General features: G+C 43.8%; 3 protein-coding genes across 3 annotated transcripts; 1 reads left to right on the forward strand and 2 right to left on the reverse strand.

Moving 5' to 3' along the window:
- Positions 1 to 50: 50 nt before the first annotated feature.
- On the reverse strand, positions 51 to 2,608 carry LOC134132182 (coiled-coil domain-containing protein 181-like). The gene is given in 7 exon segments (XM_062563500.1): positions 51 to 649; positions 730 to 887; positions 1,608 to 1,754; positions 1,910 to 2,116; positions 2,118 to 2,304; positions 2,306 to 2,540; positions 2,596 to 2,608. Coding segments are annotated over 7 exon segments (1,119 nt in total). The 3' UTR covers positions 51 to 477.
- A 5,531-nt stretch (positions 2,609 to 8,139) lies between these two features.
- Positions 8,140 to 19,170, reverse strand: LOC119216639 (coiled-coil domain-containing protein 181-like). The gene is given in 6 exon segments (XM_062563501.1): positions 8,140 to 9,507; positions 9,583 to 9,740; positions 10,462 to 10,613; positions 10,770 to 11,312; positions 11,315 to 11,636; positions 18,868 to 19,170. Coding segments are annotated over 6 exon segments (1,662 nt in total). The 3' UTR covers positions 8,140 to 9,323.
- LOC134132183 (prolyl 3-hydroxylase 2-like) lies at positions 19,169 to 22,811 on the forward strand. Its single transcript, XM_062563502.1, has 9 exons — positions 19,169 to 19,406; positions 19,518 to 19,642; positions 19,690 to 19,818; positions 19,915 to 20,010; positions 20,219 to 20,369; positions 20,515 to 20,632; positions 20,727 to 20,802; positions 20,883 to 21,023; positions 21,350 to 22,811. The coding sequence occupies exons 1-9, from the start codon at positions 19,169 to 19,171 to the stop codon at positions 21,440 to 21,442; spliced, it is 1,167 nt and encodes a 388-aa protein (XP_062419486.1). The 3' UTR covers positions 21,443 to 22,811.
- Positions 22,812 to 22,908: the final 97 nt, after the last annotated feature.

The raw sequence follows: 22,908 nt of genomic DNA on the forward strand, positions 1-22,908 counted from the left end.
CATTACAGTAAAGTGATGACAGTGAAGTCATCTATTTGCCATTACCTACTTCATAACATCCTTATTACTGATGATTATTTATGAAACCCACCAAATATCATTGCATTATTGATATTGAGGGGTTTAGGTCAAAATACGTATATATTTGATTTTCTCCATATCACCCTTTATGTAACTTTTAGTTGATTCATTTTGTCCTGGTTATGTTACCTCCTGGTACCAAATGCTTCAGCTGGTGTATTCAGGCCGCACAGCCGTGCTTCTTTCTGAAGAGGCTCCATTTAAACTAAAGTAAAATAATGCTTCACTCAATACATTTTCATCACACTGAGGTAAACGGTTACTTTTTATGAATGCGACTTGACACGTGATCAACCAAAACCATAGCAACAACTAAACACCGAATGAACCACGTGGGCCCCCGTTCGGCGGGTTTTTCGTCTTTTTTAAAGACGCTCGTGTCCCTGAAGCGCTCGTTCAGAAGCGGAAGGTCAGCGCCTCGGAGAACCGGAACGGCCTGGTTTCATTGATGGAACAAAGCAGATCCCTCAAGCGTCGCGCGCGTCGCTCCTCCAGCACCAACATGCGCGCGCGCTCCCGAGCCGCGCGCTGCTGCGCCCGCTTCTCCGCCCGTTTCTGCTTCAGCCACCTGAGGACGGAGCGGGGCAGGGGTCACGTCTACACCGGCGCTTCGCGTGTGAGGTGATGCAAATGTAAGAATGGACTGACCTTTTGAAGGCGCGTTCACACTGGGCGCGGCTCCGTAGGAGGTCTCCATCTTCCTCCTCCATCCTCTTGAGCTCCGCCAGCTGCCGCTCTCTCTGCTGCTGCTCCTGCTTCCTCTGGAGCCACAGGCGGAAGGAGTCCTCCGAGTCGCTGCCGTCTTTCTGCTTTGAGAGCAAAACCAATGTGCTTATTTGAAAATAACAATTGAGTCTACTGTCGTACACTTTTATTTTGTTTTGCTGTGTATTTACGTTGTGTCCGCTTGAATTTTAATTTAATTTCCTTTTGAGATTTCTTTTTTTGGCTGCCTTAACTGCCTCACTTTACAACTGTAGATCAGTGTGCATTGTCACTGCAAAATGAATGAATAGATAAATAAATAGATAGCAGTGAAATTACATGAGTGTCGAGCAATGGTGGACAATAACTACATTTATTACAATACACAATATTGCTAATATTCTGTAGCAGATGTGGTTCCTCTGCTCTGTTTCCCAGAGGAGAGACAAACGGACACCAGGCAGTTCTGTACGTTTTAATCTTTTATTTAAGTTTCAGGTTGTCGCTCGCTCATTCCACGTTCGCTCCTGAGCGTCCGGTACAGCCCCCACCTCCAGATCTGCTCACTGGTTTTAAGCACAGGAGAGACAATTAGGCTGATGCCCCTCAGCTGTGCTCGTTAGCGGCCGGCACCGTTCCCTGAACCCCTCCTCCCAGCTCTCCCCCCCTTGTTCAAGGACTCGAGAGCACATGTTGCTAAGATACTATTTACTAAAACCATAAATGTAAGATAACGAGCAGCCGTGCCCCTGACTCCTCATAGTATAAAGGTTGCTTAACATCTACCCTTCGTCAGACAGCAGGGAGTCGTGTGGCATTACCTTAGCACTCATCTTCTCCATCTCTTGGGCTCGTTGGAGCCGTTTCTCCCCCTGTAACCGCTTTCTCTTCCTCAGCAGCCACGCCTTAAACGCCAGCTCATTTTCCTGCCTCTTCTGCTCCCCTTCTTCCCGTTTGCGCTGCTCCTCCTGGCATCGGAGGCCAGCGGCGATTAGACCAACACAGAGAAGCAATGGGGGGAGAATGTTTCTGGGTCAGGTTGAATGTGCTACTTTGACTGTTCAGAATTCTCCCCCAAATCTCTTCCTTAATCTTTATATCAGTTTATTTCTTTTCTTTTTACCTCTCTGGCCAGTTTCTCCTTCCTCTGGTGGATCCTGTGCACCAGGTCTTTCTGCTGCGGGGACAGGCTGTAGGTGGCCTGGCAGGGTGTCCCCGAGGCCGACTGCACCCGCCGCTTGCTGCCTCTCCCCTGGTTGCCTCTCTGGCTGTGGCTGGCCGAGCTGGGCCTGTTCCTGGGCTGAGCGGGAGGTTTGGGGGCCCGGGGGGGGATCCATGCCTCGCTGGATGGGGGAGGTGCTCACGGTGGGCTGGTGATGGCGTTGGGACGAGTGGTCCCTCGCCAGAGGAGGCAGGAGTCCTTGACTCTCCACCTCTTTCAGACTCACCAAATCAAACTTACCGTCCTTCTCTACCAGGACTCTACCCTCCTTCACCCCCTCCTCGCTGGCCCCCCCCTCCGGCTTTGCCAGGTCCTACGCTTTCCTCGCGAGAGCAAAGCTTGAGCTCGGAAAGCTTCCCTGAAAGCTTCCCTGAAACCTCGGCCTCTGAATCCTGGTTCCCTTGTAGCCTTCGCACCTCAGCAGAGTTCCCGTCTTGCCGCGGGGCCTGCTGGATCTTCTCCAGAATGTACTTCTTCTCCTTGTCTGTCTGGTCATCCGGTGGGGGTCGTACTCGAGGGCCAGCGAAGGTTGCTTAACATCTACCCTTCGTCAGACAGCAGGGAGTCGTGTGGCGTTACCTTAGCACTCATCTCCTCCATCTCTTGGGCTCGTTGGAGCCGTTTCTCCCCCTTCCTGTGTTTCATACACCGCAAGACCCCAGGAAATAGACACTTTATTAAGGCGTTGAACAAAGAACTTCACCCACAGCCATACTAAGTTGGGTCATGGTGCCCACACTCCTACACATTAAACTGTAACAAAACATTAAACATTTAATTAAAACATTAAACAGTAACATTTGAGCACAACATACCAGAACCTATAAAACACACATAATCTTAAACACTAGAACATTAACATAACAGATAGAGATTTAAATGCATCTAAAGATTGTCCCATCATGCAATGCGCCTACCAGCGCCGCCTAACTCGATCCGCCGCTCTGATCGCTACAATACTATTAATAACCTTCATCGCGGACCGCAAGAAGGTCCGTCGGTTAATAAGCACGTCAAAAGTTACGGTGGACCAGCCGGGGTTAGGGGGGAGGAGGGGGTCCGCTGGTGGGCGAAACTGCGCACTGAGGAGTGAACAATTGTAATCGAGATGGGGGCTGTAGTATTTGTGTGTGTCCACTAACATTTAATTGTCCAAGTGAAACACGTAGTACTTATATTAGTCATTGGCGCTGTATGCGTCCATCTTTATTTCACAAAACCGCGCATCTCTATGACGTCATCAAAACATGACCGTTAACTTATCCGGAAGTATCCAGGGGCGTTTTTGATGGGACCGCCACGAAGCTCTCAGTAATTTCTACACTATTTGCAAACTTTTGAGGCACTCACCAACCATGCAAAATGTTTTTATATTTTATTTTGACTTGTTGCCAGGATCTTCTCCTGTCTTGTTTATTCTGTGCACATGGTTAGGTGCCACTGTGTATGTTAGGTTGTGTCATCAGTGTATTAATGGGTGAGAGATGTCATCTAGTATTAAAGCGCTTTGAGTAGTCAGAAGACTAGAAAAGCGGTGTACAAGTCCATTTACCAAGTTCATTTAGTTTGAATGAAAAAGATTCAGCAATGTTTAGAAGTAATTTAAGCTTTTATTCGTTCTGTGATTTCAAATTCATAGAAGCTTCTCCCATTTCAGTTTTTTTGCAATTGTTTCAAGTTCATTTCAGCTTTTCTCATTTCTGTATTTTCAGCCAGGTGTGGAGGTGTGGATTATCTGTAAATCACACAAAACAAATCAACTTGTTGATATCTATTATACTTTTTTCATAATCACTAATTATGTTTCACTAGTTTTGGGGTTCTTTTCGAATTTACAGTGCGCGCTAGAGTGAGGACAAAGTCAGACAACAAAAGAAGGTCCATGTTTTGTAAACTGCTGGTAGAGCAGTTTTAAAACACATAGAGACATAAAAACTACACTCAAACGTTCGGTAGTCTTGTGTCGCTCAAAATGTCATTATTTTTTGGCTCCTCGCTAGCTAGTGAAGTGTTTAGCTAACTTTAGGAACTTTATTAGCTCGTCACCAACGCCGAAGGCTTCACCGCGCCAGCTAACAAGCACAGCCAGCCGGCTCGCCTCTATAGCGATAGACCGTAGCTCAGGAGTCCTCCACTGTGCAGGGAAGTGTAGGTTTAACCGTGTTTAGCTAAAGGTACATGGACGTGCGTGTCGTGAGTGGGGACGGAGACCCGGGATGAGCAGACCGTAAGTAACGTGGAGGCAGGACGGTTAGATATTTGGGACATGGGAGAGTGATAAGTGCTAGCTAGCTAAACTGCTAACGAGGCTACTCCCCGTATGCTGGACTTAAACCGGGGGCGTGACGTTCCTTCGGTGTTGTCATTAAGCTGCTGGCAGAGCCCAGGAAGTACACCTGTGATTGAGGAAGCGCGACGGTAGGATGTTAGCCGCTAGTGAAGTGTTTAGCTGACTTTAGGAACTTTATTAGCTCGTCACCAACGCCAAAGGCTTCACCGCGCCAGCGAACAACGACAGCCCTCAACAGCCCATGATGTGCAGCATGCCTGCTTTCTCCCCCTCCCACGCCACTACCCGAGTAATATCCTGCCACACGTGAATCCACCTTGTCCACGAACAGCAACGTGGCCAGCTGATTATGGCTCCTTTTTTTTAACTGAACGGGTAAAACCGTGAACTGCAAGTGGACATAATACTGAGGGAGCAGTGTGAATAATAACTTTGGACTTTATTGTACACAAGGACCTCTACGTTATGGGTAGTTTTGAATGATGTGATTACATGTTTTGCTGCATTCAGTGTTACAGTACAGTGTTAAGCTTGGCATGTCGTTTACTAATAACATTGGACTTTATTGTACTCAAGGACCTCTACGTTATGGGTAGTTTTGAATGATGTGATTACATGTTTTGCTGCATTCAGTGTTAAGCTTGGCCTGTCGTTTACTGCATCTATGGCTATATGTTGCTAATGACATTACCACGCAGTGGAATGAGTGTACGTTGTTACGGGGAGTTTATTTGTTTTGTTCTGGTTACTGAGCCCCCTTCAGTTAGAATAACTCCCCCTTGAGTAAGACTGGTGTTTCCCTGTTAAAGCATGGTCATGAACAAGGGGATATGTTTCAGTATGAAATAATTGTTCTAAACTCCAATTAAATCATACATTGAATATAACTTTCTATATGGTTGGTTCGACCTGCTACATAACTATACTATAACGAGTCTTCATACGTTTTAATGTGGTGTCAGAGACTGATGTTGTTCACCCGTTACGTCTGTTTGAGGACAGAGTTTAGATTTATAACTAGTACTAAACCTTCTATTACTACAGAGAATGTATTTTTTAATTCTCAGCTTTTCCTATTTCTATTATTTCAGCAACGTTTAAATTAATTTCAGCTTTTATTATTTCTGTGTTTTCAAATTCATAGAAGCTTCTCCCATTTTTGTTTTTTTGCAATTGTTTCAAGTTGATTTCAGCTTTTCTCATTTCTGTATTTTCAGCCATTTTTAAATGTATTTCAGCTTTTCTATTCATTCAGCAATGTTTAGAATAATTTCAGCTTGTTTCATTTCTGTACTTTAAGCAACTTTTTGAAATTAATTTCAGCTTTCTGCATTCCAACGCATTTTCAGCAGGAAATGCATTTTCTAGTTAGTTCTGTATTTTGTCAAATTCATAGAAGCTTCCCCCATTTCTGTTCTTTCAAGTTCATTTCAGCTTTTCTCATTTCTGTATTTTCAGCAATTTTTAAATGTATTTCAGCTTTTTCTATTCTTTCAGCAATGTTTAGAATAATTTCAGCTGGTTTCATTTCTGTACTTTAAGCAACTTTTTAAAATTAATTTCAGCTTTTTGCATTCCAACGCATTTTCAGCAGGAAATGCATTTTCTAGTTCTATTTCTTCCGCCGCACCTTTCAACTCCTTCACACTTTCAGCTATTAAGACCATTCAAATTAAAATGTTCAGCTCCTTCAGGAGAGGTGTGCTATGACTTTTTAGCTCTTATAATTGAATTAATATAAATTAAATATATACAAGTCATACAATACAAGTCTTAACAATTTCATTAAGAAAACAGCTTGTTCATATCTATTATAGTTTTTTCATAATCACTAATTATGTTTCATTAGTTTTGGGGTTTCTTTCGAATTTAGAGTGGAGTTTTCCAGATTGTCCCGGGATTTAGAGTGAGCGCCGTGTCAGGATTCAGTAAAAAAAAAAGAGGCACTTTTATCTTTACGGCCAGAATATTCACTTTTCAGCCTTCATTTAAAAAGAAAACATTAGCCGTGCTTGTGCTGGTTGCACTCGTATAAGTTTGGAATCTCAGAGTTATTTACTTTTTGCGTGAGGAGCCCGATTGTGAGACAAAGTCTGCCCGAGCCCCATAAGCTTCCATACAAATCTGCCGACATTTTTAAAAAAAACACACAGACGGTACACTTTTTGTAAACGGCTGTTTGAGCAGTTTTAAAACACATAGAGACATAAAAACTACACTCATGCGTTCGGTAGAGTCTTGGGTCTCTCAAAATGCCATTATTTATTGGCTACCCCAAATAGTTTTGCTCCAGGAAGCATTTGTTTGAGGTGTGGATTTTGTCTAAATCTCTTCGCTCTCTTCGCTTTGAGCTCATTAGCAACCAGCTGTTGATCGATGGCCATAAAGACGTAGTTCAGGAGTCATCCACTGTGCAGGGACATGTAGGTTTAACCGTGTTTAGCTAACCTTACATGGACGTGTAGGTTTAACCGTGTTTAGCTAACGGTACGTATGGACGTGCGTGTCGTGAGTTGGGACGGAGACCCGGGATGAGCAGACCGTAAGTAATGTGGAGGCTGGACGGTAAGATATTTCAAACATGTGAGAGCGATAAGTGCTAGAGTGCTAGCTAGCTAAACTGCTAACGAGGCTACTCCCCGCTGGAGCGTTAAACCGGGGTGTGACGTTGTTCCTTCGGTGTTGTCATTAAGCTGCAGGCACGTGAGTTTATTTTCTTACGCGAGTGATACTATTAATAACCTTTTCGCGGACCACAAGAAGGTCCGCCGGTTAATGTCAAAAGTTACGGGGGAGTGGCGTGACGTTGTTCCTTCGGTGTAGAGCTGCAACTAACGATTATTTTAATAATCGATTCATCTGTCGATTATTTGTTCGATTAATCGATGAATCGGATAAAAAAATAAAAATGTAAAAACATTAATTTCCAACCCTTTATTGAAAAATAGAACTGACTGTGCACTTTCTAAATATCTTTTGCACTAACAGATTGCTCCTTGAACATCCCTAAGTAAGCAAATAAAATGGACTAACACAAAAAACATACACACATCGCGTGATGTATACTTTACAGCCGCCAAATTAAATATATTAGGCACAAAATCATGAATCATCCCCGTGGTGCTCACGTGCCAGGCCATGTCGCTTTTGCATATCTTACAATCAGACATGTCAACCCTCCCGAAGTTCAAAGCCCCTCCCGAAAATATCCCGGACCGACCTTTCTCCTGATTTCCACCCGGACAACAACATTGCTGCACCATCCGTCACTGGGCGCGCTGTTTCAGACCGAACAATAATAAAGGTTACACCTTGAAGTCGAGCGCGGCGATTAGAACGTAAAACTACTGGCGCTGCAAAGAAAACCGCAGCACCCCCCCCGTTGCCCGCTAGGACCCGCACCCCCCATTTCAGTGTGAAATATTTAGATCGCATTGGCTTCTCTTCCTCCGCATGTTTCAGAACAGTAGTACGGGTCTCTCCGATGTTCTGCTGCGCGAGCGCTCAACTTTTTTTTTCTCAGCTCTGCGCGCGCAACTTTCTTTTAATACTCAAAGATAATAGTCGCGCGACACAACGAATCGATAATGAAATTCGTTTTAATAATCGATTTTAATCGATTTCATCGATTCGTTGTTGCAGCCCTACTTCGGTGATTGAGCTGCAGACACGTGAGTTTGTTTTCTTACGCGAATGACAGGAGATCGTTTGGTCTTTATTTTACGCAACAAAGCGTCAACTTAATATACTATTAATAACCTTTATCGCGGGCCGCAAGAAGGTCCGTCACGTTAAAGGTTACGGTAGACCAGCCGGGCCCGGTTAGGGGGGAGGAGGGGGTCCGCTGGTGGGCGAAACTGCGCACTGAGGAGTGAACAATTGTAATCGAGATGGGGGCTGTAGTATTTGTGTGTGTCCACTAACATTTAATTGTGAAACACGTAGTACTTATATTAGTCATTGCCGCTGTATGCGTCCATCTTTATTTCACAAAACCGCGCATCTCTATGACGTCATCAAAACATGACGGTTAACTTATCCGGAAGTATCCAGGGGCGTTTTTGATGGGACCGCCACGAAGCTCTCAGTAATTTCTACACTATTTGCAAACTTTTGAGGCACTCACCAACCATGCAAAATGTTTTTATATTTTATTTTGACTTGTTGCCAGGATCTTCTCCGGTCTTGTTTATTCTGTGCACATGGGCAGGTGCCACTGTGTATGGTAGGTTGTGTCATCAGTGTATTAATGGGTGAGAGATGTCATCTAGTATTAAAGCGCTTTGAATAGTCAGAAGACTAGAAAAGCGGTGTACAAGTCCATTTACCAAGTTCATTAAGTTTGAATGAAAAAGATTCAGCAATGTTTAGAAGTAATTTAAGCTTTTTTTAGTTCTGTATTTTGTCAAATTCATAGAAGATTCCCCCATTTCTGTTCTTTCAAGTTCATTTCTGTATTTTCAGCAATTTTTAAATGTATTTCAGCTTTTTCTATTTCAGCACTGTTTAGAATAATTTCAGCTTGTTGCATTTTAAGCAACATTTTGAAATTAATTTCAGCTTTTTGCATTCCAACGCATTTTCAGCAGGAAATGCATTTTCTAGTTATTTATGAAACCCACCAAATATCATTGCATTATTGATATTGAGGGGTTTAGGTCAAAATATGTATATATTTGATTTTCTCCATCACCCTTTATGTAACTTTTAGTTGATTCATTTTGTCCTGGTTATGTTACCTCCTGGTACCAAATGCTTCAGCTGGTGTATTCAGGCCGCACAGCCCTGCTTCTTTCTGAAGAGGCTTCATTTAAACTAAAGTGCATTTTCCAAATAAAAATAAAATAATGCTTCACTCAATACATTTTCATCACACTGAGGTAAACGGTTACTTTTTATGAATGCGACTTGACACGTGATCAACCAAAACCATAGCAACAACTAAACACCGAATGAACCACGTGGGCCCCCGTTCGGCGGGTTTTTCGTCTTTTTTAAAGACGCTCGTGTCCCTGAAGCGCTCGTTCAGAAGCGGAAGGTCAGCGCCTCGGAGAACCGGAACGGCCTGGTTTCATTGATGGAACAAAGCAGATCCCTCAAGCGTCGCGCGCGTCGCTCCTCCAGCACCAACATGCGCGCGCGCTCCCGAGCCGCGCCCTTCTGCGCCTGCTTCTCCGCCCGCTTCTCCTCCCGTTTCCGCTTCAGCCACCTGAGGGCGGGGCAGGGGTCACGTCTACACCGGCGCTTCGCGTGTGAGGTGATGCAAATGTAAGAATGGACTGACCTTTTGAAGGCGCGTTCACACTGGGCGCGGCTCCGTAGGAGGTCTCCATCTTCCTCCTCCATCCTCTTGAGCTCCGCCAGCTGCCGCTCTCTCTGCTGCTGCTCCTGCTTCCTCTGGAGCCACAGGCGGAAGGAGTCCTCCGAGTCGCTGCCGTCTTTCTGTTTTGAGAGCAAAACCAATGTGCTTATTTGAAAATAACAATTGAGTCTACTGTCGTACACTTTTATTTTGTTTTGCTGTGTATTTACGTTGTGTCCGCTTGAATTTTAATTTAATTTCCTTTTGAGATTTCTTTTTTTTGGCTGCCTTAACTGCCTCACTTTACAACTGTAGATCAGTGTGCATTGTCACTGCAAAATGAATGAATAGATAAATAAATAGATAGCAGTGAAATTACATGAGTGTCGAGCAATGGTGGACAATAACTACATTTATTACAATACACAATATTGCTAATATTCTGTAGCAGATGTGGTTCCTCTGCTCTGTTTCCCAGAGGAGAGACAAACGGACACCAGGCAGTTCTGTACGTTTTAATCTTTTATTTAAGTTTCAGGTTGTCGCTCGCTCATTCCACGTTCGCTCCTGAGCGTCCGGTACAGCCCCCACCTCCAGATCTGCTCACTGGTTTTAAGCACAGGAGAGACAATTAGGCTGATGCCCCTCAGCTGTGCTCGTTAGCGGCCGGCACCGTTCCCTGAACCCCTCCTCCCAGCTCTCCCCCCCTTGTTCAAGGACTCGAGAGCACATGTTGCTAAGATACTATTTACTAAAACCATAAATGTAAGATAACAAGCAGCCGTGCCCCTGACTCCTCATAGTATAAAGGTTGCTTAACATCTACCCTTCGTCAGACAGCAGGGAGTCGTGTGGCGTTACCTTAGCACTCATCTTCTCCATCTCTTGGGCTCGTTGGAGCCGTTTCTCCCCCTGTAACCGCTCTCTCTTTCTCAGCAGCCACGCCTTAAACGCCAGCTCATTTTCCTGCCTCTTCTGCTCCCCTTCCTCCCGTTTGCGCTGCTCCTCCTGGCATCGGAGGCCAGCGGCGATTAGACCAACACAGAGAAGCAATGGGGGGAGAATGTTTCTGGGTCAGGTTGAATGTGCTACTTTGACTGTTCAGAATTCTCCCCCAAATCTCTTCCTTAATCTTTATATCAGTTTATTTCTTTTCTTTTTACCTATCTGGCCGTGTTTCTCCTTCCTCTGGTGGATCCTGTGCACCAGGTCTTTCTGCTGCGGGGACAGGCTGTAGGTGGCCTGGCAGGGTGTCCCCGAGGCCGACTGCACCCGCCGCTTGCTGCCTCTCCCCTGGTTGCCTTTCTGGCTGTGGCTGGCCGAGCTGGGCCTGTTCCTGGGCTGAGCGGGAGGTTTGGGGGCCCGGGGGGGATCCATCCCTCGCTGGATGGCGGAGGTGCTCACGGTGGGCTGCTGATGGCGTTGGGACGAGTGGTCCCTCGTCAGAGGAGGCAGGAGTCCTTGACTCTCCACCTCTTTCAGACTCACCAAATCAAACTTACCGTCCTTCTCTACCAGGACTCTACCCTCCTTCACCCCCTCCTCGCTGGCCCCCCCTCCGGCTTTGCCAGGTCCTACGCTTTCCTTGCGAGAGCAAAGCTTGAGCTCGGAAAGCTTCCCTGAAACCTCGGCCTCTGAATCCTGGTTCCCTTGTAGCCTTCCCACCTCAGCAGAGTTCCCGTCTTGCCGCGGAGGCACCACCAGGTCCACCAGCGTCTCGCCATGTCTGGAGTTTCTTGGTCGTGCAGGTCTCGATTGGCCTGCTGGATCTTCTCCAGAATGTACTTCTTCTCCTCGTCTGTCTGGTCATCCGGTGGGGGCGCTGTAGGCGACGACCTAATGGGGCTGTCTCCGTCTGGGTCGTACTCTAATGGCTCCATAGGCGAGGGCCAGCGCTCTTCATCTTCTTCCAGCTCCGGTGTTTTCTTGCCTCTCATCTCCTTGCGGCTTTTGGGTTTTTTTTTCTTTCCCTTCCGTTTGTCCTCCTCCTCCAGTTCCTTGACAATCTCTGCTTCCAAGTCGTCAAAGTCGAGACCCTGTGGGGCGGAAAGACAGAGGAGCTGCGCTCATTGAATAGGTTCAGCGGTAAATGAAGGAGCCACATCAATACTAATGGGGCTGCTGGCTTGAATACAGACGTGCGCGTGTGTGTATACTGTTTTGCCATTATTTTATTGACAATCTGAATGACAACATTCATTACTTCTGTGCATTCCGGAGGAAATGTTTGAGCACACAGTGCCTCTTGGTGCAGGATGCAGTGAAAAGTCAGCAGCTTTCTGTCCAGCGACTTCTGCAGTAAAGCCACAAAGCCCTTCTGCGCTCCTGTCATACTTGGTGCTCCATCAGTAGCCACTGACACCAGGTGGGTGGTGTTTATTCCTTTGGCTCTTAAACAATTCAAGACAGCCTCACAGATGTCCTCCCCCCGTGTTTGGCCTTTTAGTGGTATCAACTCAATAATTTCTTCCTGTGGCCCAGCAGAGTTTACATACCGGCAGAACAGCGCTATTTGTTCAATATCACCTTTGTCTTTAGATTCATCACAGGCAATTGAGTAGGCCACAGCTGAATTGATGTCTTTAATTTGCTGTCTGGTGATGTCTTCTGCCATTTTTATGGTTCTGTCTTTGACAGTCTTTGCAGAGAGGGGCATATCCTTGATTTTTTGCACAATTTCACTCTTGTTTTTAAAGTCCGTGAATAGATGTTCTGAAATCTTAATGAAAGATTCTTTTATATATTCTCCATCTGTGAACGGCTTCCCGTGCCTGACTATTTCCTGAGCGGCTACAAAACTCGCATATGTACTTGAATTTGCAGACTTCATCCACTTCTTGAAGTGATTTTTACTCAGATCAACCTTCCGCATTAGTTCCGAAACGGCTTTTTTTCTCTCATCTCCATCCGGATATTTTTGAGCAAAGACTGCGTGTTTATTCTGGAAATGTCTTGCGACATTTGACTTTTTGTTGTTTCCTAGTTTCTCATTACATATTAAGCATACTGGTAAACCAGTCTCGTCAGCAGTGAAAGCAAATGAATCTGTCCACGTACCATTGAACGTTCTGTTTTCTTCAGACACTTTTCTCTTCTTAGAATTCTCCATAGTTGTCCTACCTGGGATTCGAAAAGTTCAAGAAATCGCGCGCTGGCGGGTGTCGCACACAACAGCGACATAACATTTTTTAACACGTTTTATTTAGATGTTACAAGATCACCATAATCTTCAAATTTAGAATTACATTTTAAAAACGAACAAACTAAAATAAAATACATTTTAATTAAATACTCATTAATTATTTTCAAAAGCCACAGGGAGCCGCATCAGAGGGATGAAAGAGCCGCATGCGGCTCCGGAGCCGCGGGTTGCCGACCCCTGTCCTAACCCCTTCAATGGAAATATTTTTAATTTTTTATTTTATACACGTCTTGTAAATGTAAAATTATATTTATATTATATTAAAAGTATAACAAAACAAAGATATATATATATATCGGTACTTTGAGTCTTTGCGTGCATCATTATTTGAAGAGTTAAAAAATGGTAGTGACAAATTGTTGTAAACAAAATGCAATCTTAAAATAGATTAAATAATTCTCAAAACAAATCATGCTGAGAATGACAAATGAAGATAATGACAGAAACAATTGCCAAAGGATGTATTGATATTATGTCATTTACAACAGTATTGAATTCATTCAACTTAACCAAGTTTTTACAGGTGGCAGCCGAAACTGTTCACTTGCTGCTCAGTTCGGTTTGATCCGGGTCCTTCATTTGGAATCATATGTGAGACGTATACTTGTAAACTCGAAAAAAACGTGAATATGAGTGGTCAATGAACGCAACAATTTTTTCCTCTGCACTGCATTCTGGGTGTTGAGTTTTCTTTGTAGTCTTCCCGCTCCTCGTACAGCTTTTCAAAAAAACGACATTTCCCGTGGTGCATCTGTTACTACCGGGGGACTACGTGCTTCCCTCCCTGACGTCATCCAAGACAGATAACACACTGACACAACTTCTGATAATGTTTTGAGTGAGCGCACAACTACCAACGGACTCATACGGACACAAACAAAGAGGCTTCTCTCTCAAATGGCCACCATTGTCTTCTGCTCCGTCAACAAAACGGCTCAGGCCACCGTGCGGCGATGTTCGGGGGTGCTCCTCGGCGAGAGGTGGCAAAAGTTTGGTTGGAGCGGAAGCGAGAAGTTGCAAGTGGCGAGTTTACAGTTTGGGCTGTTTTTGAGGCGATAAAACAGCGAGAGGAAGGAAGCAGCTATTTGCTGGCTGGAACACAAAGTGTATACTTGTTCGGTGTGGGTGAGTTAAATCGAGTAGGAAGTGGGGTGGGATAGTATCGGCCGACGGCCTGTATAGGTCCGGTAGCGGTACTATCTCACATCCACAGCCTCTTGATTGAATTAAAAAAATATATATAAAAAAATAAAAACTTAAATGGAGCTGCATCAGGGGAGACAGGAGGAAGATAGTATGGATTATAGTGGAATGGAGGAAAATGGAAGTGATGGGAGGAGGGAAAGTGATTGGGAGGAGGTAGGGAAAGTGCGTAGGCAAAAGGAGGTTAGTCGTAAAAGAAAGAAGAAAAAAGATGAAGTGTATAGGAAAAGTAAAAATAGAAAAAGTAGTAAGAGTGGGGGAGAAAAGAAGTGGAGGAAGTAAGGGAGTGATATATGGAATCCCACTTACTGTGAATGTGAAAGAGTTGGTAGAGAATCTGAAATTGAAGAATAGATCAGTCAAAAGTGCAGTAAGAATGACAAGGGGAATGGAAAAAATGGAAACCGAGTCTGTTGATTGAGTTTGAAACAAAGGATGTACCAAAAGAGGTATACTATGGATTTATGAGATACAGCATAAGGGAGTATGTGCCTAAACCATTGAGATGCTATAACTGTCAAGAATTTGGGCACATGGCTAATGTCTGTAAAGGAAAGAGAAGGTGTGCTAGATGCACTGGGGATCATGAATATGGAAAGTGTGGAGACGTAAGACCAAAGTGTTGTAACTGTGGAGGGGATCATAGTGTGGCATTTTGGGGATGTGAAGTGATGAAGAAGGAAGTTAAAGTACAACAGATAAAACACAGGGAAACATCTCATATGCTGAAGCTGTTAAGAGTGGAAAAGGAAAAGAAGAATCAGAGCGAAGAAGCTGAAAAAAGGGTAGTACGAGAAGATCATCAAGGAAAGAAGGAGAAATGGGAAGAGAAGAAGAAAATAGTGACATTCATAGCAGGGGTGATAAATGCTACAGCTGAAGTTAAGTCTAAAACGGAAAGAATTCAGATTATTGTTAAAGCAGCAATTCACCATTTAGATATGGCAGGATTAAAGTGGGAAGAAGTGAGGGATGAACTTAGTGTACAGTCGAGTCAAGAGACAGCATGGGTGGGCTAATCATTTTAGTAATGTTAATCCTACATTGGAATGCAAGAAGCTTGATCGCGAATGGGCATGAGTTTAAGCAATTTGTCGGGAGTAGAAAAGAAAAACCAGATGTAATATGTGTCCAGGAATCCTGGTTAAAACCAAATTTGGAGTTTATAATGTATGGATACATATCAGTTAGACAAGACAGGGAAAATGGGGGTGGAGGGGGATGTATTACATTTGTAAGGCAAGGGATTCCGTATAGGGTGTTAGGTATAGGTAAGGAGCAAGAGTATGTAGTAGTAGAAACATGGGGGGAAAGGAAAAAAATGGTAATTATAAATTATTACAATCCATGTACAAAGTTAGACTTAATCAAATTAGAGGAAATAGAGGGACAAGATAATAATAATATTATATGGTGTGGGGATTTCAATGCACATAATACATTGTGGGGTAGTGAGAAAATGGATAGTAATGGACAAGTAATCGAAGAACTATTGGATGAGAAAAACTTAGTGTGTTTAAATGATGGAAGTAAAACGAGGATAGAGGTTAAGACTGGGAAAGAATCTGCACTGGATCTAACAATGGTATCTAGTAATATGGCAACGATTTGTAAATGGAGTGTGTATAAAGAAGGAACAATAGTTAGTGATCATTATCCAGTAATGTGTGAAGTTAATATGGCAGTATCTCAAAGTATAGGAAATAGAGAAGGAAGATGGGTTTTTGAGAAGGCTAATTGGGAAAAATTCCAGGAGGAAAGTGACAGGTACCTGAACCAGATTTAATATAATGATGATATAGAGTCACTGGAAAGTAAAATTAAAGAAGGTATAATAAGGGCCGCAATGGAAACAATTCCAAAAAGTAAAGGTAATGTGAAGAGGAAAATAGTACCATGGTGGAATGAGGAATGTAAAGAAGCAGTTAGAAATAGAAATAAAGCATTTAAAGTAATGAAAAGAACGCATAATTTTATGCATATGATTCAATATAAGTATGCTCAGGCAATAGTAAGGAAAACAATTAGACATGCAAAAAGAACGCATTGGAGGAATTATTGTAGTACAATTGGGAGTACAACTCAGATTGGAGAGGTGTGGACAATGATAAAGAAGATGGGTGGTGAAAGAAGAGAATGGAATTATCCAGTTTTGAGTAGTGGAAATTAAATTGCAGTGACGAATAAAGAAAAAGCTGAAATGTTAGTAAATACATTTGCAGAGGTGCACAGCTCTAATAATATGCCTGAGGAAGAGAAGAGAGGCAGAGAAAAAACTAAATCTGAAAATGTAGAGGCACTTGCAGAGATGGGAAAAGTAGAGGATGAGCTAAATGTATTATTTAATATGGGAGAACTAAATAGGGCAATGGCCAAAGCTGGGAAGACGGCGCCAGGAAAAGATGACATTTGTTATAGCATGTTGAAACGGTTAAGTGAAAAGGGGAAAGAAAAATTGTTGATGCTGTATAACAAAGTGTGGGAGAAAGGTAAATTACCAAAGAGCTGGAAGGAGGCAATTATAGTTCCGATAAGGAAACCTGGGAAGGACGTTAGTAAACCAGCAAGCTATAGGCCTATTGCCCTGACTTCTCATAGTTGTAAATTAATGGAAAGAATGATAAATGAGAGGCTAATGTATATTATGGAAAAAAGGAGTATGATGGCTGAATGTCAAAGTGGGTTTAGAAAAGGTAGAAATACTATGGATGCAATACTGTGTTTAGAAGATAACATAAGAAAAGCACAAGTAAACAAAGAGACAACAGTAGCAGTATTTTTTTATGTAGAAAAAGCATATGATATGTTATGGAGAGAGGGATTAATGATTAAATTATATAATATGGGAATTAGAGGAAATCTTCTGAAATGGATTAAGGATTTCCTGGAAGGAAGAACAATCCAGGTTAAAGTAGGAGCAAACTTGTCAAGGGAGCAGAGTGTAGAGAATGGAACACCTCAGGGGAGTGTTGTAAGTCCCACATTGTTTTCAATAATGATTAATGATATATATGTAGACATACCAATGGATATGGGAAGATCGCTATTCGCGGATGACGGGGCAATATGGAAAAAAGGAAGAAATATTGAACATATAGTTAAAAAGATACAAGAAGGGGTCAAACAGGTTGAAAAGTGGGGAACAAAGTGGGGTGTTACATTTTCTGTAGAGAAAACTAAAGTGATGTTTTTTACAAGGAAGAAAATCAAGGAAAATATAAATGTTAAACTATATAGAAGTAATTTAGCGAGAGGTAAAACATTCCGTTTTTTAGGAGTACAATTTGACACAAGGTTAACATGGAAAGAGCATATTAAAAATGTAGAAGATAAGTGTAAGAAAGTAATAAATATAATGAGATGTTTAACAGGAACAGAATGGGGAGCAGATTATAACTCATTGAAATACATATATGTGAGGTTAATAAGACCAAGAATGGATTATGGAAGTATGGTGTATGGATCAGCGACCAAAACTTTACTTAGGAGGCTTGATGTAATACAGGCAAAAGCGATGAGATTATGTGTAGGAGCAGTTAAGACATCGCCAGTGTGTGCGCTACAGGTGGAAGCGGGAGAAATGCCATTGAGCATGAGACGAAAACAATTGATGGTAAATTATTGGGTTAATCTAAAAGGACATGGAGATAGTCATCCAACTAAAAGAATATTACACGATAATTGGGAAAGGGAGAGAGCACAAAAGTTCAGTTTTGGGTGGATAGGGGATCAAGCAGCTAGAGAATTGGGAGTATATGAAAAGGAATTCTGCTCAACTGTAATATGGCCTGATACTCCGGTATGGAAGTTAGAAACAATGACTGTTGATTTTAAATTAAATCGGGCAAAAAAAGAAAGGAAGAATATTGATTTGGTAGCGGAATGTTATAGACATTTAGAGATTAAATATAAAGAATATGTTCAGATCTATACAGATGGATCAAAGGATCCAGGAACAGGAAAGACCGGATCTGCAGTTTACATTTTGAATCAAAGAGCTGAGATAAGTAGACAAACCACAAATGACCTGAGTGTGTATGCAGTTGAGTTATACGCTATATTTATGGCACTAGAATGGATTGAGGAAAACAAAATAAAAAAAGCTTTAATTGGCAGTGATTCAATGTCAGCTTTATATAGTCTCATGACTGGGGTGTCTAAGAGTCATCAGGATTTATTGTATGCTATATTGACAATTTATACTAGAATAAAAGGAAAAAGTTATGATATTCAAATGGCTTGGATTCCTGCTCATATTGGCATTGTGGGAAATGAGAGAGTCGACAAGTTAGCCAAACAAGCTGTTAAAAGTATATTGAAGCAAATATTAAGCTGTCAAAATCTGAGGGAAAGAGTGTAATATGGAAAGAAACCATTAGAAATTGGCAACAGCAGTGGGATAGGGAAAATACAATACAAGACATTTGTACACTATTCAAAATAAAATTGGGGTTGTGAAGAAAAGGGGAGTAAATAGAAGAGAAGAAATTGTTATGAGCAGATTAAGGATAGGGCACAGTAATTTGAATAGCACACTTCATATTATAAGGAAGCACCCAACGGGTTTTTGTGGTTTTTGTCCGGTTGCAGAAACAATAGAGCATGTGTTAATGAATTGTAAACAGTATGAAGTACATAGGAAAAAGATGATGGAAGAGTTAGGAAAGACTGGAATAAAAGGGACAGGAGTGAAGGAAATACTAGAGAGTGGGGAGAATGAACAATGTAGAGAAATTATTTTAAATCTTTTATTAAGAACAGGGCTGGTGAAAAGAATATGAAATAAGGATATGATGTAACAGACAAATAAATTCGGAAGATGGCGGTAGTGCAACATAAAAGGATGCAAGCTGCCGATAAACCCTAAAGAAGAAGAAGAAGCGGCGATGCTCGATGTCACACTTCAAGAGGCTCGCCAGCTCGGCGGCGTCACGTTTGACGTTGTCCCCCAGCAGCTGCAGCAGCAAGCCGCTGACTCTCCTTCCCGGTTCAAGATGGCTTTCCAGGGGCTGTGGCGTGCGCTTCGTGTCCCAGGGGACCGCAGGCAGAGCCGCCGGCTGCGGGCGAGCCAGACGGGGAGCCCTGGCGCTCAGCGGAGCCGCGGCACTGACAGCGGCCGTGGCGGGTTTTTTAGCCAACGCCGACCACTTCCAGCGTGCCGACATGGCCACGAAGGCGCCCCGAGCCGCCGCGGAGAAGGAACCGCAGGGGGATATCTCCGAGAGGTGCCGGGGCTTCATGTCTCCTCCGGTGACCGAAATCGGCGTGCTGCAGGAGAGCAGCGGGGAGATGCGCACGAGGATGGAGATGCTCATCATGGAGACGCAGGCCGACTTCTGCAACGCCCTGCAGGAGGTGGACGGCGGGACGTTCAAGGTGGACCGGTGGCAGAGAAATGAAGGTGAGGGGAACTCTGAATTAAACTCTCCGAAGGAGTAATCCGTGCAAAGATGGCAGCACAAATCTCTCCATTTAATGTTTTTAATTAGTTACATCTTGTGTGTGTTTCGAGGTGGCGGAGGGATCAGCTGTGTGATGCAGGATGGAAAGGTGTTTGAGAAGGCCGGAGTCAATGTGTCCGTGGTGTTTGGGAACCTGACTGAGGAGGCCGCCAAGCAAATGAGGAGCAGAGGGAAAGTCCTCAAAGGGAAAGATGGTACGTGTGCTAAACTCGACATGTGTGCGCAGGCCTAAAGCTTGATAAAGACGTGCAGCTGGTGCAGAACTCTGCGGCCCTGAACGGGACCCAGCGGGTGCTGCTGGATCACGTCATATCCGAGGAGGAGTGTTCAGACCTCAGGCGCCTGGCTCACGTAGGACCTTTACGCAACATCAGTAACGCAGCGGTTGCTGTATCGTAGGTTTTAAAAGATTAACCCCGGACTTTTTTTTCCTTCTTGTTTTGTCAGGCCGTCACCATTGCGGGAGACGGCTACAGAGGGAGGATGTCGCCACACACCCCCAATGAGAAGTTTGAAGGGGCCACTGTACTCAAAACCCTGCAGGTACACTCACCGCTGGAGCTATGACAAATGATTCCCTTTTCTCATCCATACTGGCATATTCCAACATTAAAAGTCAAAATGATTATTACTTTGGCAGCTCCGTCATATACAATCAATAAACTGTGATACCTGCAGGGCATCTTCCCGGATTATTTCTTTGACTGTACGTGTGATTGTGTCTTCTTTTTGTTCTGCGCTTTTGGTGCAGTTCGGATACGAGGGCAGAGTGCCGATGAGGAGCGCCCGCCTGTTCTACGACATCAGCGAGCGAGCGAGACGGGTCATCGAGTCTTACTTCCTGCTCAACTCCACCCTGCACTTCTCCTACACGCACCTGGTGTGCCGGACAGCCATCACAGGTGAGACTCCAAGTCCTTAGATATACTGTAATGATTAGAGTAGGATTGCTACATCATCCTGGTGGTTTGGGTGGCGAAAGACCCTGAGAAGTACTCGAGAGGTCTGATGTATTGATGCGTATTCATTCGCGTCCCGGCTGTACAGGCCAGCAAGATCACAGGAACGACCTGAGCCACCCGATCCACGCCGACAACTGTCTGCTGGACCCCGAGGCCCACGAGTGCTGGAAGGAACCTCCCGCGTACACGTACAGAGACTTCAGGTACGAGGCTCGGCGCCGACTGAGCCAACGACAGGCCGAGCACGTTGCACGTGACGAGAGACAAACGATCCCTCCTTTGCCCTTCTGCTTTCAGTGCACTGTTATATCTAAATGGAGATTTTGAAGGAGGGGAGTTCATATTCACAGAAATGGATGCCAAAACCGTCACGGTGAGATGGTGGACGTATTACTCGCATTGCAGGTGGCGTGTTAGTTTATTCAAACCGACGGCTCTCTCCTTCCCCTCCAGGCATCGGTGAAGCCCTTATGCGGCCGGATGGTGGGTTTCTCATCCGGGGGGGAGAATCCACACGGCGTGAAGGCCGTCACCAGCGGGCAGCGGTGTGCCGTCGCTCTGTGGTTCACCCTCGACCCGCTCTTCAGAGAACTGGTAAATTAATGTTTCAGTAAAAGGACTGTAATCGTTATAATTATTACCATAATGATCACTTTGGTTATTTGACAATAAATGCCAGGGAGTTACTTTCAAACACTGATGACATCCACCTTAGTTACTTCAAAACAATAAGTTCATGATAACCACACTATTTGTTCAGGAAGATCTGCTTCACATATGGATTTAATCATTTTTGAAGCATGAGATGAGAATTAGGTGATCAAAAGGGGGGGGCGACGGCCTCTTTGACCCACATGCGTGTGAACTGCACCTTGAGTGGGTTGGCGAGGCGCTGATTGGACTTTCTTGTTCTCTCCCAGGAGAGACTGCAGGCGGACGAGGTGATCCAGGCGCTGGACACGGAGTCCACGTGGGGCGGAGGCCTCAACATCAACCCCAAAGATGAACTGTAGAAGCTGAAGCAAAACGCCTTCAGTCCAATACGCTTCAATCTAATCCTTCTATATTTTAACTATTTATTGAACCGACCTTGTACTTCTTTACGTGATACCTCTGGTTTTATCAATTTATAGATAGACAGACGGACAAATACATATCTAGATGCTGCCATGGATTCCGTGTAGGATTCCATGTAATATTTTACTACGCTTTGTAGGAGCCAGTTTTAATTGACATTGAGTGGAAGATACCAAATTGAGCCAGCAGGTGTCACCATGGTGCACTTGCTTTATTAGGTGGGAACTTTGAGCCAGGTGGCAGGTGTTGCGAGACGGAGGAGCACACAGTTTTCTCTGTCACAATACGTGGTTGTAAGTGACAGCTAAATGGACTCCACATTGTGCTAAATAAACCAAATATTCAAACACAGAATCAACGGCGTAAGCGGGTTTATTTTACCGAACGAAACATGTGCAGTGGCCAGCGCGTCAAACCCTACTTTTAGCCTGTCTACGCAGCCCCTCAGTGGCTTTAAGTTAGGCTTAGCCGCTACACGCTTATTAAATCATATTATCAGTTATACATTATCTTCATTTCAAAACATATTATTTTTTTATGTAGCATCTGAACAGTTTTATTTCTGGTGGGTTCATCTAAATCTCACTATAAATCCTCCATTATTAAAAAGACAGACTTTGTAATGAAAAGAAATCACATGTAGGCCTATATATCATTGAACATCTTCCCACTTAGTCCTTAAGGCAATTTATTGAATAATATTTATGGTCTGCTGCAGTTAATAACAACTATTTAAGCTGTGTTCACAACATAGCATGATAAACAACTAAAATGTTTGTCTCCCTGTGTTCAGCAGACCGGATATAAAACAAGTAAAAACGACATGCTTCGCTGTTGTCGTTTTTTTTGGAAAGTTGCAGAAACGGATGTTCATTAAACTGTATTGAATGGCCAGAACGAAATAATAACGAAATAATACCGGAATAAATAAAAAATCCATATATATATTTAATAAAAACGAGAGCACGTAGAAACACGCACGCACGCACGCGCGCCGTAAAATGCCATGGCAACCGAACGATGACCCGACCGAGGGTATATAAGGTCAGCGCACTTTCTGAACGTTCCCTTTGCTCTTTGACTTGAACGCGAACTTTAAACCTCCCGTGAAAGCAAACTGCTGAGAACAAAACCTTTGAGTTTTTGACTACTGAGCGGATTCTACTGGATACCGATATTGTTGGAGAAGTGAACTACTGTATAACATCTTTAGTGGAGCACAGACGAGGCTGAAACAGGCCCTCAGGAGCGGCGGAGGAGCGGCGGAGCATCGAGGACGACCACCGGCTGAAGGAAGTTGGCTGATTGGAACTTTCAGTGTTCAAGTAAGACAACGTTTTGATCTGCTTGCACCCTTAGAAGGGTCCCCATGTTACAAATGAGTACGAGACATTGAGTTTAA

Source organism: Pungitius pungitius, chromosome 7 (assembly GCF_949316345.1).
Source record: "Pungitius pungitius chromosome 7, fPunPun2.1, whole genome shotgun sequence".
Taxonomy (NCBI): Eukaryota; Metazoa; Chordata; class Actinopteri; order Perciformes; family Gasterosteidae; genus Pungitius; species Pungitius pungitius.

What these genes read in the sequence shown, in the direction of transcription:
- LOC134132183 (XM_062563502.1), top strand. Translation starts at nt 19,169, where the DNA reads ATGGCCACGAAGGCGCCCCGAGCCGCCGCGGAGAAGGAACCGCAGGGG. An exon ending in CCGGTGGCAGAGAAATGAAG is followed by an intron (nt 19,407 to 19,517) that starts GTGAGGGGAACT and finishes GTGTGTTTCGAG; the next exon opens with GTGGCGGAGGGATCAGCTGT. An exon ending in TACACGTACAGAGACTTCAG is followed by an intron (nt 20,633 to 20,726) that starts GTACGAGGCTCG and finishes TTCTGCTTTCAG; the next exon opens with TGCACTGTTATATCTAAATG.